General features: G+C 43.2%; 1 protein-coding gene across 1 annotated transcript in view; it reads left to right on the top strand.

The window, feature by feature from the left end:
- The window catches only part of RGS14 (regulator of G protein signaling 14), a 124,431-nt gene that overhangs the window by 54,354 nt on the left and 51,964 nt on the right, over positions 1-18,113 (top strand). Inside the window, exons 5-7 of the mRNA XM_063445210.1 lie at positions 3,751-3,894; positions 4,597-4,752; positions 8,488-8,617. Coding sequence (XP_063301280.1) covers positions 3,751-3,894; positions 4,597-4,752; positions 8,488-8,617 — 430 coding nt within the window. The remainder of the gene's footprint in view (positions 1-3,750; positions 3,895-4,596; positions 4,753-8,487; positions 8,618-18,113) is intronic.

Raw genomic sequence — 18,113 nt, 5'->3', positions numbered from 1 at the left:
CTGTCATGTACTGACTGCTCCAACAGAATCAATATTATCACCTCCCATTGGATGGTTTCTTAAAACTATGGCTTCTTGTGATTGCAATTGGGTATTCATATGGTTGCCATAGATATATTGTTTATTTATAACCATATGAAAAAGGTCAAGCAATATTATGAACAATATTAAAAATGAATACCAAATTATCCTTACAAATATATGCATATATAATACCATATAAAGCATAATACCATATATATTTTTTTGTTTTAAGACTACACATTTCGCTTATTCCTTAGCACTTGAAGTGTGTACATTGGCAAATGTTTGACTTGTGTATTTGGATTCAGACACATATTGGCCAATTCTACCAATCTTCTGAATGTAAAATCACCAAACTGCAATGGAGGATTGAACAAATTGCGCAATGGGCGAAAATCTTTGTTCATTCAGATAAAATTGGAATACTTTGTGGGATTACCAGGGTACCACATTTGGGAACTGTTGTATTTCGTAGATAGCTCCCTTATTGGGTATCCTTAAATATTGTCAGTCCCACATAAACGTACCAAAGTTTAGATGAATTGAGGAATTAAAAAAAAACTAATCTTCTCATCCAAGGGAATAAAGTGATATCCCAATCCGCTTGCCCGCCATGACAATCTACTTGTCCTAACACAGAATAATTTCATGTAAAAGGAACACTATTGGGCCAGGAACACAAACATGTATTCTTGACCTTAAAGTGTTAAAACCACCATCTAGCTCCCCCACCCATTCCTTGCCTCCCTAAATATAGTAGATTCTTACTTGTATCCAAGTCTGCGGCGGCTGTCTTTGCCCCTGTCTGATCTGATCCAGTCACAATGCTTCCCCATAGGATTGGCTGAGACTGTCAAGAAAGCAGATCAGGAGCAGAGCCAGCACAACCCAAGTCAAACACAACCCTGGCAAATCAGCATCTCCTCATAGAGATGAATTGAATCAATGCATCTCTATGAGGAAAGTTCAGTGTCTGTTTGCAGAGGGTGGAGACACTGAATGGCAGTGCTGCTCAATGTGCAGCACTGCCCCAGGAAGCACCTCTAGTAGCCATCTGAGAAGTGGCCAGTGCAGTTATCACTAGGCTGTCATGTAAAGTCAGTGTTTACTGCAAAAAGCCTGAAGGGATTGATTCTACTCACCAGAACAAATGTAATAAGCTGTTGTTGTTCTGGGGACTAGTGGGGTTTCTGCTGAATTCTGAATTTTCACAGCATGAATCTTAAAGGACGAAATGGGGGCAAAAATATCTGATCTGTGGAAACTGTCTAACTCTGCTATAGTCACAACATGTTTAATTATTTTTTTGCCTCAATTTTGCTTTTTGGAGTAATTTTGCAAAGTCTTGTGAATTAATTTGAATGTCTTACCCTCTGTCCTCCCATAGTCTCCACGTTTTCATAGTGTGTGTAGTATGTGCTCGCTGTCAGGGCCATCTTAACAGCATTTTAGGCCCGCTTTCCCATCCGGGCAAAGAAAGGCACTGGGACCCTGCCTGAACAACCACTCACAGGAATGAAAATTAAGCTTATATTTATTGGTATCTCCAACAAAACCAGTGTTTAAATATTAAAAAAAACATGCTGTACAGCAGAGATTAATCCACACATATGTTTAGTAGGTAGCAATGGGAGGCAACTGACAGGGACTGTTAATATTAGAAGAACTTTATTATAACCTTACTGCTTAAAAAAAATTATGTGTGTTGATTTTGTCTTGCTTATGTACAGTTGGTACGTGTATGTTGTTTTAGTCAAGGTAGATATGTATTTGCAACAGCAAGATCACATGTACAGATAACAAGTGACACTGAGGTGTTTAGTGCACCTAAATGTTTTAATAAAGAGGGTTTGAAGGTTCGGAATAAATTTCCAAGAATAATATACTTAAAAGTTGTCAAGCCTAATTGGCCTCTATGATTGTGGAGCCCCCGGGCAACTGCCTATCATGCCCATGCGTTAAGACAGCCCTGCACAATGTGTGTCATCTGTGCGTGGAGGGCTCTCACTGTGTGCAATGTGTGCTTATTGTGTGTCATCTTTGTGTTGTGTGTGCTTTCTGTATGTATGCTGAGTGGTGTCGATGATGCACGTGGGGGAGCAAAGGCAAGCCTGTCTGGTCCAATCACACAGGCCATCATAGAAAGGTGTCAGATCACACAGTGCATTGCTGCATATTGAGCTGGAACAGCACATACGATCCACGGAGGTCCTACCTTGCAACTTGCAGGACTTAAATTTTAAAATCTGCTACTAATATCTTGGTGCCAGATACTACAGGACACGTTCAGAGATTTTGTGTGTGGAGTCCATGCCCTGACACATCAGAGCTGTTTTAGCAGTACGAGGGAGACCTACTTGATATTAGGCAGGTGGTTTTAATGCTGTGGCTGATCAGAGTACACAGACACACTGACCTATACACAAACACACTGTACACTGCCATACATATTCACCAACACACACTCACTGAGTGACCCATACACATACAAACGACACAGCACAGATTACCAGCAGTCGCCTGGATTTTCAATAGTGAGTGCAGCCTGGCCTATGCTCTCTTTGCCCATTAAGAGCATGTCGCCCACTAATGAGCTGCAGCTGGCTCCAGCCACTGCATCCCGGTACACCATTTCCAAATGAGCAAGTCCAGCTCTGCACATGTTGGAGATACACTCACTGCCAATTCCCCCAAGACAGCTATGCTGCTTCCCTGCAGCAGATCTAAAAGAATAATAAAAGAACTGCCCAGTGCCAAAAACCACATATCCCAGCTGTCAGGTGATAACAATTTCACTTTCCTGACCGGAGCATTGTTTGGGTGGCCAGACGGGGCTGGACCTGTGCACAGTGTCTTCTGTTGTCTTTGAATTATTTGTAGGTTTGTTGTCTGTGAAGCCATTTACATTAGCCTGAAGTAGGTTTTTACCTATTACAAAAATGTTTATCATTGAAAAATTCAAGAGTGTGAAACCATTTAAAATGTTTTTGTGTAACAGTGATAATGCTATACACATGTTATAGAGCTATCAAACCTACGTCTGGTAATGATAGCCATAGGGTCTGTAAAGATGACTCTTCCCCTTTTTCGTATGACTTGTCTTCCCAATATGTTCTGTAGAGTGACTCAAAGGGGTATTTACCTAGAGTAAAACAGGGTACTCACAAGTAAAGAGCCCCAAGATAGGTCTCACTTTCCACAAGTAAAGTGAATACAGTACTGCTCTATGTATTATATTAAATTACACGTGTGTTATATACTTGCACAGTTACATTTTTGGAAATTACATTTTAGTTAAGTGCTGGTACTGTATATATTTTCATTATTTAGCTTTTTATTTATTGGTCACATATTGGATGGAGCTAGATGTGAAGTAATGTGTGCATGGCTGCTCAGGGATATCTTTTGATCACCTTATAAGCCTCTGGAAATCTTTCCCTTTATATCATGCTTTGGGAGCACTGTATTAAATATATTAGAGACCCCAACGGGCATCTACAGATCATGAGGTCTAGGGCAGTGGTCCCTTTTGCCCTGTGTTAAAGACATCCCTGACAATTACTATATTTATATATACAAGGCCAGAAATCATCTAATAAACGAATAAAGTATAGGTCCTACAGCTGTCTAAAGATTATTCATTAATTAATGTAAGTAATGTTGTTGAATGGCCAGTAGATGATTACTATAAACTACTGTTGTCATTTATGTGCTTAATTGTAACAGCTTTTGAAGGACTCTCGGACCATCTACAATGAATTTCTGTCAAGTAACTCATTGTGTCCAGTGAATGTAGATCAGCAGGCCATTATCAAAGAGGACATGCTGAAGAACCCCTTTCCTGATATGTTCAAAGCACAACAGATGCAGGTTAAATTTCTAATGGGTCTGTCTGTCTATCTATCTATCTGTCTGTCTGTCTGTCTGTCTGTCTGTCTATCTATCTATCTATCTATCTATCTTTTGATCTGTATTTCTGTAGGTCTATCACTCTGTTTCCCTAACAGTCTTTCTCTTGGTCAGACTGGCTGTATAACTGTTGGTCAGACTGTCTGTATAACTGTTGGTCTCTCTGCCTGTCTCTCTGTCGGGTATTTTGTTGGTTGATCTGTTTAATCTGTAAGTTGGTCTCTCTGTCAGTCTATCTGTTGGTCAGTTGTCTCTTGGTCGGTCTGTCGGACTCCTGATCTTTCTTTTGGTACTTCTCTCTGTTGGCCTCTTGATCTGCTTGTCTATCTGTTGATCTGTCTGTGTCATGATCAGTCTGTCTGTCTCTCTGTTGGTTGGATTGTCTGTCTGTCTAATGTATATATATATATATATATATATATATATATATATATATAAATGAGTCCACTCACCTGTAAGAAGTATGCATGTATAAAAGAAGAGTACACTAGTTGTACTTTTCTCTGCAAATATATTTTGATGGAGGCAATTTAGATAATATCTTAATCTTAAGTCTTTTACTAAGAGAATTGTTTAATTCAGTGTTGTCTTGCTAGTAACATGGGACAATAGTGATACAGTGACTTCTTCAGCATACTGAGCTGTACTTACCTCTATGTTTAGATTTTCAACCTGATGAAATTTGACAGCTACGCTCGCTTTGTTAAGTCATCCCTTTACCAGGAATGCATGCTCTCAGAGGTGGAAGGACGTCCCTTACCCTCCCTTACTTCATCCCCCACTACAACCTGTATTTCCTTCTCCTCTGGGGCAGTAAAGGTAAGGCAATGTGATTTTTAAATTTTTTTATTTTAAATAGCCGTTTCAGCACATAAAAGCAAGCTTTATAAGCCAAATGCTAATTGGTATACCATTCTAAAAGTGATTACACACAAGGCTATCTGAAACTTTGGCCAGTGATTTATTGAGGCTTCTTTAATATGCTCTCTGAAGAAATTCCCAAGGTGTAGTGTGGCCAATATCTCACGTTTCAAAGTTTATCTAAGACCGATGTTTTTGAAAGATTACCAAACAAGCAAGGGTGCATCAGAGAGATCATCATGTAAAATAATAAAAGCTATATCCTGTCAAAATTATGTTTTTTGCAAAATATATGAAGAAAAAAAAAACATAGGTGGCATACTCATTTGTCTCTTACTTCCAAGAGGAAGATACACTTATGAACTTATTTCAAATTGTATCTCATGTGAAGAGATTTATGAGAAGCCTATCGAAGAGTTTATATGTACACTAGAAACACTTGATCTAGTCACATTCTTTGAAAAAGTGAATATAAATAGTACATATCAACAATGCAAGTTGAGGGCTGAAAGACAGAAATCTTTAGAATGCTTTGGGAACACCTGAATTAGCTACTATATCAGTTTCTGGTTGCAGAAGATGGGAGGGGTTGAGAGCTGGAAGCACATTTATTGGTCTTTTGTATTATGTAAAATATGTTTTAAGTCAATGTTTATGTGGACCACTATGACCCCCATATTAGTATAAATATAAATTTTAAACCTTCCTGATGCCCCCACACGCTATGCAGCTAAACAGCCAGTGCCTGCTCGCAATAATAAAAGACCAGCGAAAAGATAGTAGCCAGTAACGTAGAAAGGTGCCTGGTACATTTCCCCTGTGCCCTCACCCTCCCCAACCAATCAGAGCATTCTGACAAGCAAGTTTCACGTATCTTATTGATATTAGCTTGGAAATTTTAGGTTCCCTATTAGTCACCCATGAATGGGCCTGGGGGGTGCATTAGGTAGTAATTGGAGCACAGAGCTTGGGGGGACAATATGTCCCCCCATTTATTATCAATATAGCCCCACCCCTGATAACAGGTGGGTGGTACAGGAGGGGATCTGTATCAGGTCGCCCTGTATGTTACTAGCGACTGGGCAGCAATAGCAGCTGATTCCCTGTCACTTTTAATGCAGGTGGTGATAAGAACCAGGAAAGAACTCTTTTTAGTTATACCGGAAGCCCCGTGGGTTCAGCACTTCCTTAAAGTAATAAGTAAAAAATTTTTTTAACCTAAAGTTATATTTTCTTGGCTAGACCCTAGCTCTGTTGTCTGGAAATGTTTGCATTCCGTCTTTAACACTCCTATAGTGATTCCTTATTGGAGACCTTCAAAAATGAAAGGTCTCAACTTTTGAGAGCCGTGACTGCTTCTCCTACAGGGGAAGCAGGTGGAGCACTGCAATTTTTGTGCATGCACCATGGGTTCCTAACTGCTTTCTATGAGAAATGTTGTATTGGATCATGATCACTCACTTACTTACTGTTAAGACGAGACTGTCTCAGTGCTGTATTACAGGTGGGTTTAAAGGCGATTTTTCCTTTCTTATGTTTTGAAAATGGGGGAGCCTGAATCCAAAAAATACATTTATTTTTAAAGTTAGAATATTCATTTAATGCATTACCATATATCAAATGAATTGAGAAGGGAATTGCAAATTTCAGGTCCTGAAATTGAAGGAAAGTTGAGGAATTTTTCCAGACTGTCTATTTTGGCTCAAAAGTGAAAATTTTCCTCTCAGTTAACTGAAATTCCCCATTTAGCAAATGTTCCAAAATGAGATGAAAAATCCTTTACTTTTCAGCTGTAATAGAGATTTTTCTACGATTTGGTAAATGTAGAACCTACATGTTTCCTCTGAAAAGTTGTGGCTTCCTGTATGGTAACACAAGGGAAATGGAATCATGGTCTATTTTTACTTAACATAAAATGTGTTTTAAATACCTAGAAACACATCTAATCATATTACCACACAAAGAGTTCTGGGTCTCACTCAAGTCTGGTCTGAAAAATCGAGCATGAATGCTGTCTGTTCAAGACCAGCCAAGCACTGTTAACTGCAACAAAATTCCCCTGATCAAAATTGTAGCTTCCTCTAAGTGGAACCCAGGGGAACTGGACTTAAGGTCACATTAAACTTATACCAAGTTTACCATATACCAAGGATAGGCGACCTTCCGCTCTTCAAATGTTGTGTACTATATCTCCCATCAGGGCTAGATTTGCCATAAGATCACAGAGGCCACGGTCTCGGGGCGGGAGCAGGACCGGCGCTACCATAAGGCGGCATAAGCGGCCGCCATAGGGCGCACCGACCCGAGGGGCGCAAAAATGTCCGAGTGACCGGTGGCAGCAATTTACCCAGCTGGCTGCGAGATAGGGGAAAAAACGTGCAGCCACTGAGGGAGGGGGGCAGAGCAGCGAGGAGCGACCGCAGCCAATCTCTTCCTGAGCTAAAGGCCGCTGGGATACGTGACATCATATCCCAGCGGCCAACTGCTGTGGAGAGCAGAGGAAAGCTACTACAGTGCAGCGGGACGTCTGTTTAGCAATCATTAGAAACAGTAAGTCTGTGTGTAAGAGTTAGTGTGTGTGTGTTTTAGAGCCAGTGCGTGTGTGTGTGTGTGTGTGTGTGTAAGAGTTAGTGTGTGTGTGTTAGAGCCAGTGTGTGTGTATGAGTTAGTGTGTGTGTGTGTGTGTTACAGCCAGTGTGTGTGTGTGTGTGTGTGTTAGAAGAGTTAGTGTGTGTGTTAGAGCCAGCGTGTTTGTGTGTGTTAGAGCCAGTCTGTGTGAGTGTAAGAGACTGTGTGTGTTAGAGCCAGTGTGTCTGTTTGTAAGCAGTGTGTGTGTAAGAGACTGTGTGTGTGTTAGAGCCAGTGAGTGTATAAAGCAGTGTGTGTGAGAGACTCTGTGTGTGTGTGTGTGTGTGTGTGTGTATGTGTGTGTGTGTGTGTTGAGATTGTGTGTGTGTGTGTGTTAGAGCCAATGAGTGTGTACAGCAGTGTATGTGTGAGAGACTCTGTGTGTGTGTTAGAGCCAGTGATTGTGTATAAGCAGTGTGTGTGTAAGAGACTGTGTGTGTGTGTGTATAATAGCCAGTGTGTGTATACGCAGTGTGTGTGTAAAAAGCAGTGTGTGTGTGTAAGAGCGAGTGAGTGTGTGACACAAGGGGCGATGAAGACACAAAAACATAGCCTCTGATCCCCCTCCCCCTTCCTGTGATGTTCATGTTGGGACTCAGCAGAGTGTTTACTTTATGATTTGCATGGGGTGTGAGTCCTTCTTATTTCTCTATTCATGTTTCACATTTCTGTAAATGTGATGAAGTAATTGCCCCTTAGCAGATTTTGATTAGTCACTGCAATGAGGAAGTTTGTGATGGGCAAAAAAAGGGCATATCAGCTTAGCTTCAGAAGCAAGCTCTACCTCTAGGATAAAGTAGAATTTTAGGCAGTTGGGAAATGCATTTTGAAAAATAATAAATTAATTTTTGTTAATCATAATCTTTATTTAGAGACCTTCCATATTTATACTACAGCTGCAATTATGTCCATTATCCTTTTCCACGTTGTAGAAAAATTCAACTAGTCTGAACAAACCCACAAAATATAAAAGATCTTTACTTCTGAGTTTTTTTATTGTGATTTTAAAAAACACACCAATAAAGATACTTTGTATTACATTTTTTTTTTTTTTTTTTTTTGTAGAAAAAACTGAGACCAGGAAAATCTCTTCCACTTGGAGTTGAAGCCACAGGAGTAGACAACACCAGCGATTTCATTTCCAGACCCAACAGGAGATCTTTTAAGAAGAAAGATAAGAAAGGATCATGTCGAGGTAAAAAAAATGAAATTCATATCAAATAGTTGACATTTAAAAGATAAGTAAGAGACATTAAATTAACATTGATGTTAAAGAATTTTAAAAATCTTTTATCACAATGAAATGAAAACATAATTCATCCTGTTCAAATGATCAGATACTGGTACATAGGTGTACCTGTACCATCTTACTCTCTGTGATCTTTGTCTCTGTGACTTTGAGAGCCAGGCAACCAGATAGGAAGGGATATTGTCAAGCTTGAACCTTCTATTCTCTGAAAAAAATCACCTCTTGGACATTCTATCAAATTTCAATCCTGAAAATTGATGCAATAATTTAGCTTGTAGTTTAAGAGAGCTTTAAGTGCCTCTAATGGGTCTATAGACTTGAAAAGCCACCACCCCAGAAACAAACTTGAAGCCATTGTTTTAAAAGGGGTTTGATTCAATTTAATGGGTGAACAGGGATACAGTCATGGTCAATGGGTTGGTGAGTTTGAAAACACAAGTACTTACCTAAGATTTGGTACCAACCACCATGGGAGCTATCTTCAGTGACACTTGTATACAACCAGAAGGTAGCACTATGGCCACTTCTGGCTTAAAATTTAGAGCAGAGAGCCTGTTTGTATGAGAAGGCCTAGGCAACCAAGAACACTCTTTCCAAACTCCATCTGGTTAGATATTCTCAGGAGGTCCTAGATAGGGCATGCTGTTTTTGTCCAGCCTTCACAGGACACTATGCAGTCCCCTGTGTCTGACTGGTAATTAGTTACATCCAAAAGAAAATAAAATAAATGCAAAAGAGAACTACAAATAAAAAAAATATAATATAATCCCCATAATAGGATACATTTTTTTTTTATAATTCTTTATTTTTGTTGTACTTGGTGGTGACAATGGTAAAACAGTATACATGAGAAACTTTGCGATGAATCAGACTAATCAGAGCAGAATAGATGTATACAGTTTTCAGCACATTTTTTTTTTAAACACAATAATATACTATGGTCACAGCGCAGGCTGACTAAAGGATCACTATAGGGTCAGGAACACAAACATACAGGGCCGGCCCTTTAACCCCTTAAGGACCAAACTTCTGGAATAAAAGGGAATCATGACATGTCACACATGTCATGTGTCCTTAAGGGGTTAAATGCTGCAGCCGCCTGAGCGCTCTGTAAAGAGCCTCAGGCGGCTGCAGCACTTCACCTCTCCTCCCCTCCCCTGTAGCGTGGCCGAGCTGCTCTCCGGTCCGCGGTGCCCAGCCGGACTGATAGGAAGGTGCTCACTCAGTCCGGCCGTTTACAGGAAACAGAAACTCAGCGCGGAACAGGAGTTTCTGTTTCCTGTAACCGGCCGGACTGACAGGAAGTGCACACTGAGCGTGCACCTCCCTATCACTCCGGCGAACTGGAGAGCAGCTCGGCCATGCTACAGGGGAGGGGGTAAGAAGGAGAGGGGAGGGGGGGAGTAAGAAGAGGGGAGAGGGGGGGAGTAAGAAGAGGGGAGAGGGGGGGAGTAAGAAGAGGGGAGGGGGGAGTAAGAAGAGGGGAGGGGGGGAGTAGGAAGAGAGGAGGGGGAGTAAGAAGGAGGGGGGTAAGAAGGAGGGGGGAGTAAGAAGAAGAAGAAGAAGAGGGGGGAGTAAGAAGAAGGGGGTGAGAAGAAGAAGGGGGGAGTAAGAAGGAGGGGGGAATAAGAAGGAGGGGAGATACGAAAAAGAGGGGGGTAAGAAGAAGACGGGGGGAGTAAGAAAAAGAGTGGGGAGTAAGAAGAAGAAGGGGGGAGTAAGAAAAGTGGGGAGTAAGAAGAACAAGGGGGGGAGTAAGAAGAACACAGGGAGGAGGGGGTGAGGAGAACACAGGGAGGGTGGAGGGGGGGATGAGAAGAGCACAGGGAGGGTGGGTGAGTGTGAGGAGAGACCACTAAGGGGCAGGGGAGAGCTCTAAGGGACAGAAGGGACAGCTCTATAGGACAGGGGGCAAGACAGGGAGCTCCTTCACACCACACGCACACACAATGCATCCCTTACAGACAAAGACAATGCATTCTTTGCACACATGCAAACAAACACACACTCTGCTTTTCTTACATACACACAGAAACACAATGCATCTCTTACACTCAATGCACACACATACAGACACACACCTTGCATCCCTGATGCAAAGAAACACAGATTCACACAATGCATCCCTTACACACAATACATGCCTTATACACAAATGCACACTGCTTCCACTACACACAAACACACTGCATCACCTACACAAACTGATATCCCTATACACTACATACCATAAGCACACATATTAGATCCTCTACAATAACACATAACACATCCCCTACACACTCCACTCCCTGTGAGCGAACTCATGGGTGGGTGGAACATATAAGTGGACTTATGAGTGGGCCTTATGGGCATACGCACCGTCAGGCCCTGGGGCCCAGACCTTGAGCTGTGTAAGGGGCTGCTTCCAATTCTCCCAGAACATTGCATTTTGTGACCACAGTTGCAAACAGCCTCCAGAGATCCTGTTCTACACCAGACCAGTGGAGCCAGACTGCAGCCAGAGCCCATCCTCATCTGATTGTAAGTAGGCAATCTAGTATATTATTAGTGACACTAATCTATAATTTACCTCACATTAAAGGGACACTATAGCTTAAAGAAGTGGTTCTGGTGTCTATAGCTGGCCCCTGCAGGCTTTTTAATGTAAACACACACTGTGTGCAGCACTGGCGTTAGTTCATATGGCAGATCATATGGGTGGGGCATTGTGATGTCACATGGTGGGGGCGGCAAATTTTTATTTTGTCTAGGGCGGCAAAAATCCTTGCACTGGCTCTGATCCTGGGCAGGTGCACCAGTCTACTGGTGACCCACAGGAGGGGAGTGCACTGATTGCACAGCTGTCTCCTCCTGCCCAGACCCGTCTTTACCGCAGTGCAAGTGCCCTCTGCCCCTAATTTACAGTGGCTCACACTCACAGCAAGCAGTGCCTGGAGCCCTTTGCAGAGACGGGAACACAGAGGTTCTGCGGTCGCTGGCCGTCCCACAAGCATTACATTAAACAGCTGTTCCCCATGCAGCCACAGGTGCCGCTGTGCTGGGAGAATGTGATTACTCTTCACTTCCTCCCAGCCTACAGAGCAGCGCATGGGAGAGAGAGAGGAGGAGGCATGATTTAATCTTACAACAAATCCTCTAAACAAACCTTTATAAACTTGGGGGGATCAGCTCTGTTTGCACAGTTTATTGGTGTTTACTCTGATGTCTGTATTAATATTGAGGGATGTCTAAGTAGTAACGTCAGTGTGTGTCAGCAGGGCCAGCCGTTGGGGTGGGCATGCTGTGCGGTCATGCAGGGTGCCATGACAACAGAGGCGCCCGGCGGTCAACACAGCTCACAAGTTGGGGACACCAGCATATTCAAGTTAAACGGTTCGCTGGTGGTCCACTGGTGCGCACCAGCAGTAAGGGCAGTCAGATCATATCCTCTCCTTCGGCACTCAGTTAGTGAGTCAGAGCACAGGCTCAGAGATTCTCAACCTGCGCTCTGACAACATTGAAAGTCAGAGCCGTGAAGGAGCGGGTATTAGCATAACATCAATATCCGTTATAAAACCAGGAAAAGGTGGGCATGTATGGTGAACTGATTTGGTGGTGCAATGGGCCACTTGACTGGTTTTGCCCCCCAGGCCAAAGGCTGCCAGCCCTCCCCTGCTAACAGCCATCTGAGGAGTGGCCAGTAAAGTTATCACTAGGCTGTAATGTAAACACTGCATTTTCTCTGAAAAGGCATTTGCGGCCAGTTTTTTCCAGAAATCCTAAAAGATTGCGTCCAGCTTCGGCTCGCCCACGAAGGGCAGGTAGTAGGTCTCCCCGTGCCGTCCCCAGATTACGAGGGTAATGCCGTGGCTGTCTTCCCATGGTCCTTTCCGCAGCTGCAGGAGATCATGCTGTGGTGTTGAGGTAAGTATCCCCAGCGGGTACCGGGATAACCCCCACCGGTCCAAAGTGGGGGGGCAGTGGGGCTACAGTGGGTTCTCTGGTGCGAGGGTGTCCCGTGTCGGGGGATAGGCCGCCTCCACCAGACTCCAGGCCCCGCATAGAACTAGACCACATGGCTGTACCAGGCATTTTTGCAGCGTACCAGCTGGAAACGGGTATCCCCTTGGTCTCTGATGGTTTCTTAAGAGACCAAGCTGCGTCCAGTGCTGATTTGGTCAGAAAAGGCTTGTTTTTGCTCAGTAATGTCAGAGCTCTTAGGAAGCACAACCGGCCATCTTGGCTGTCAGGCCCCGCCCCCGAAAATAATAAAATTGATGAAACACATTAGACAATAAATCTCTGCTAAATGTTCACACTATATAAAACATGACGTAGAATGCATTCCATGTAATCACAAATATGTGTAGATCACATATGAAATAAAAAGGACGAAAGTTAACCTATATTATAAAGTATGCATTGAGACAAACAGTTAGAGTCTACACTGTTAGCATTTCAAGTGGAGCTTAAAAGAACTTAAAACACAGCATATGTACAAAGATCTTGGCTAAATATAGTGACACATAATGCAGAACCTAGGACCATTTCCTGGTCTATTTCTAATGTGCTTTGTCTGCAAATGTATGGTGTGCTCACGCTATGCTTTCTCTGCACAGTTCTCTGATGTCCCCAAAAGTGGGAGAAAGTCAGAACTGCGAGACTCGACACCGGACAGTAAGAGACTGCCCCACCAAAATCGGGATGGTTGGGAGGTCTGAGTTAGTGAATGTAGTCATACATATATACATACAAAAAATATATTACTCTCTGATACATTTAGTATTCACATACTACAAGATGTCTATGAATTGCAAAATATAACTACCGTACATGACATAAGCTTATCTCCAAGAAAGTAAAACTGAACCATAGCATAATGGAACAGTACTCTGATACATGTATATAGAAATAAATAATCATTGCTTTTGACCTAAAGTTTACAAATATACCATAATATGATCAATGGGAAGATATGCCTGCAGATTTTGCAGCAGCAAATGCTGTGTTTTTCAACTGCACAAAACAACTAACTTCAATTTTGGTTATCAGTCAAAGTTAATTCAAACCAAACAATGGCATAATAGCATACCTCCCAATTTCAAATTGCCATTAAAGGGACATGTATTACTTGATTTTTAAAATTTTTTTTTATTTAAACCTGCTGATCACTCCAATTGGCCCACAGACACAGCCAGGTCCCTGACTTTCTCGGGCCCTCAGTCAATGACCAAAGTGTTGAGTGGTCTGTCCCATGGCTGACATGCATCATCATCAGCTCCCGCACAGTGTGCGCACTGGCAGTGGCGTACACATGACCCATGGGGCCCCGGTGCGAAAATTGATCCGTGGGCCCCCCCCCCTCGCGCTTACTCTGCGCGGGCCGGGGCAGCAACACATGGCGGCGGGCACCTGGTCGCAGGGGTTGCAGGGCTGCGACCGCGGTATGTACGCCAGTGCATGCAGATGCACACACACTTAAAGGACCACTACAGACACCCAGATCACATCAGCTCAATGAAGTGGTCTGGGTGTCAGGTCCCTCTAGTTTTAACCCTGCAGCTGAAAGCATAGCAGTTTCAGAGAAACTGTTATGTTTCACTGAGAGTTAATCCAGCCTCTAGTGGCTGTCTCACTGACAGCCGCTAGAGGCGCTTCCGCCATTTTAAGACACTGAACGTCCATAGGAAAGCATTGAGTAATGCTTTCCTATGGGCGGTTTGAATGCGTGCACGGCTCTTGCCGTGCATGCGCATTCGGAACTGAGAGGCGGAGGGATCCCCAGCGCCATGGGAGTCCGGCGCTGGAGAAAGGTAAGTGCTGAAGACACACACACACACTCTCACGAACAAATGCATACACACTAGCTAACAGACACACATATTTACTGACAGAGACACACTCAGCGGCAGACATACATACACACTCACTTACAAAACATACACTCTCACTGACAAACACACACTCACTAACACACACACACAGTAACACACTCAGTAACAGACACACACAGTAACACACTCACTAGCAGACACACACACTAACACAAACACTAACACACACACACACTAACACACTCACACACTAACACTCACACACACTCACTCACACACACACTAACACACTCACACACACACTAACACTCACTCACACACACACACTAACACTCACTCACACACACACACTAACACTCACTCACACACACACACTAACACTCACACACACACTCACTCACACACACTTACACACACTCACACACACACTAACACTCACACACACACACACACACACATGTTTTTTTTTTTTATTTAATCCCCCCAGCCTCCCTACCTTTTGGAGTGCTGAGGGGATTCCCTGGGGTCCAGTGGTGCTGCTGGGCTCCTAGGCGGGCAGTCAGGTTTGCCGGTGCGCGAGGGAGCACTCTCCCCTGAGTGCTTCCTCTTCAGCTCCCTCGCGCGCCGCGTAGGGATGCCGGCGCCGGAAGATGACGTCATCTTCCGGCTCCTGTATCAGTGCGGTGCGCGAGGGAGCTGAAGAGGAAGCACTCAGGGGAGAGTGCTCCCTCGCGCTCCAGCCAGCCTGACTGCCCGCCGGGTGTAAGCAGGGCCAGCCTCGGGGGGCCTGGAGGTGGCCGGCTTCAGGGCCCCCCAGGAGAAGAGGCTGGCCCAGTGGGTACATACAGGGTCGCAGGGGCGGCCGGGCCCCCTGGTGGGCCGGGCCCGGTCGCAGCCGCGACCCCTGCGACCCTGGTATGTACGCCACTGCGCACTGGAATCCCAATAACTATTCTGTTTTCTGTCCTTTCTACTGTGAGGGGTATACCTGGTAAGACATATTACCTTTATTAAAACTTAAATAAATAGAGTTGAAACAAAAATAACAGATCAATTTAATTTATAGTCTATTACATTCTTTTGTTGTATCAATCAAACTTTACTTTAGAATTACCATATTCAACATACTAACCTTTAACTTTATTAACTACTTCATAGCCGTTCATTTAACCTTTTAACACAGATTCATATGAAATCCGTCCTCTATTACCTTAACCTTAAGGATGACTTTACCCCTGTACAACAAATAAACATCACAACAAGTAGACACCATTGAAGGGAGTAAGAATGTGGATTCCCCAGCATAGGTCCTGATCCAGATTATTTTCAAGCAGCCTGTCCTGTTCTCTGCAGCTATTTAACCCCTTAAGGACCAAACTTCTGGAATAAAAGGGAATCATGACATGTCACACATGTCATGTGTCCTTAAGGGGTTAAAGGAACATTATAGTGTTAGGGATACAAAAATGTATTCATAACAGTATAGCGTCCCTCTGCCGCCCCTCCCTTCTTCCCCCCCGCATCACTTAAAAAGTTAAACAAAACCTTTCAACACTCGCCTTTTTCCAGCGCCAAGGTCCCTCGGCGCTGGCTCTGTCTCAACCTCTTTAGACTTCGATGTAGAGGGGAAATCATTAAGCCTTCTTAATTTGAAGACGCTGGATGTCCTCATGCAAAGTATGAGAACGTCCACTGTTGTTTTACGCAGGTAATCTCCTTGAAACAGCAGGAAGTGCCTTTAGTGACTGTCTGGTCAATATACAAGACAGATACGTGTCCTTTTATAACTGCTCTGCTCTTAATATAACCAGAAACGCGCTATACAGATTCAGAACATATCTGATGCTTACCATAATTACATATGTAGGTTAAATACACCTTTTGTAAGTATTTCAATAAAACTGTCATCATTAGTTTTTCCAACAGTCTGCCTTGGGGAGAATGCACTTATTGTCTGCTATTCAAGTGCAACAATGAGCAAAACACACCTGTCAACTTCAAATATCGTGGTTTATTAGACTAATCTGTACTTGAGAAAGCAACAGGTGGGGATCTGCAAACCATTGTTGTTGAAATGAATACATCATTATTATAATCCTTTGTATAAACAAGTCCTTAAAAAATCATTATTCACATTAAACCATAGGGACTGCATATGACATTACTCCGTACCAAACCACACGCACTGTGTAGGAAGACTTGTAGAGACTGTGTAGGATGACTTGTAGAGAGATATGGAAAGGCAGCAGGAGGTTAGGAAGGTCACTATGTGACTGAATTTATGTTGTAGGAAGGAGAGTATGGGCTTTTTAGAGCACTGAGCTCATTTTGCGCTTGGGTACAAGGTCTAAAGTTGAGATGGATTTCATTTTAATGGAGGAGCGTTTTTTGTGCCTATAATTGCTAGAAGGTTGGAGGAGATTTTAAATCAGATCAGAAATGTCTGCCTCTCCCTCCCCTCCTTGTCCTCCCTGGTATTCCCTGACTTGTCATATATTAGTTATATATTTGATTACATTTCTTTAGTTAATTCCTTAAGGACTGTGGACGTACAAAAACGGTCCTTAAGTTACGTCTGCGGTACTCCTTAGTACTTACCCGATCGCCGCAATTCGCCCGTCGGCGATTGATGTTGCTCCCGGTCTGGGGGGATTGCCTGACAGCCCAGACAGTCCCCCCTCGGCAAATTAGGTCCCTGCGGACCATGTGATCACTCTGAAAGAGCGGTCACATGGCTGCAATAAGCATCCATAGTGCTGTCTTGAACTTACAGGCAGTCTCTCTGCATCTGTAGAATAAAAAATATATATATTCGTAAATAAAGTGTATTTTTATATTAATATATACATAAAAAATGTAAAAATAATAAAACAAATTTAAAAACAATTATATTATATATATATATATATATATATATATAGAGAGAGAGAGAGAGAGAGAGAAAGAGAGAGAAATCACAACAATTCCTGGCACTCATCCCAAACCAAAAATAAATTAAATCAGCAACTACCAGGTGCCTCTCCTTGCGGTAACATAAACAAGAAAAATTGAGAGCACTCGATGTATTTTGTAAATCAAATAATATATTTAAATCAAACGCATATAGATCAACGTTTTGACCGTCTAGCGGTCTTTATCAAGATGCTGTATCATGTACAAATATCAAATAAATACCATAACCAGGGGCGGACTGAGAACCCTCAGGGCCCCCGGGCAAAATAAATCAAGGGCCCCCTTACAGGCCCCACCCATACTCCGCAGCAAGCACCACCCATGTCCCGCCTCCATGCACCGCCTCCAGCCACACCCTACACAATCTTTAGACACAAGGAACAAAAGTGCAATAATCCCTTCGAGGCCCCAGTAGAGACTACAATTGAGGGCTAATGGGCCATGGAGGGGGGTCTTTCTAGCAGAGGCTATCTCAGTGTCCTTTAGAGAGTGTGTTAGAAAGAATCTCCTCCAGGCCCTATTAGAGACTACAATGGAGTCTAATAGGCTTGGAAGGGGGTCTTTCTAACAGAGGCCATCTCAGTGTCCCTGCTGGAAACATCGCCTCCAGGCCCCTGTAGAGACTACAATTGAGGGCTAATGGACCATGGAGGGGGGGGAGCATTCTAGCAGAG

The sequence above is a fragment of the Pelobates fuscus genome, chromosome 3 (assembly GCF_036172605.1).
Source record: "Pelobates fuscus isolate aPelFus1 chromosome 3, aPelFus1.pri, whole genome shotgun sequence".
Classification (NCBI taxonomy): Eukaryota; Metazoa; Chordata; class Amphibia; order Anura; family Pelobatidae; genus Pelobates; species Pelobates fuscus.
Note: the sequence above shows the minus strand (reverse complement) of the source record. Positions and strands in the feature narration are given on the sequence as shown.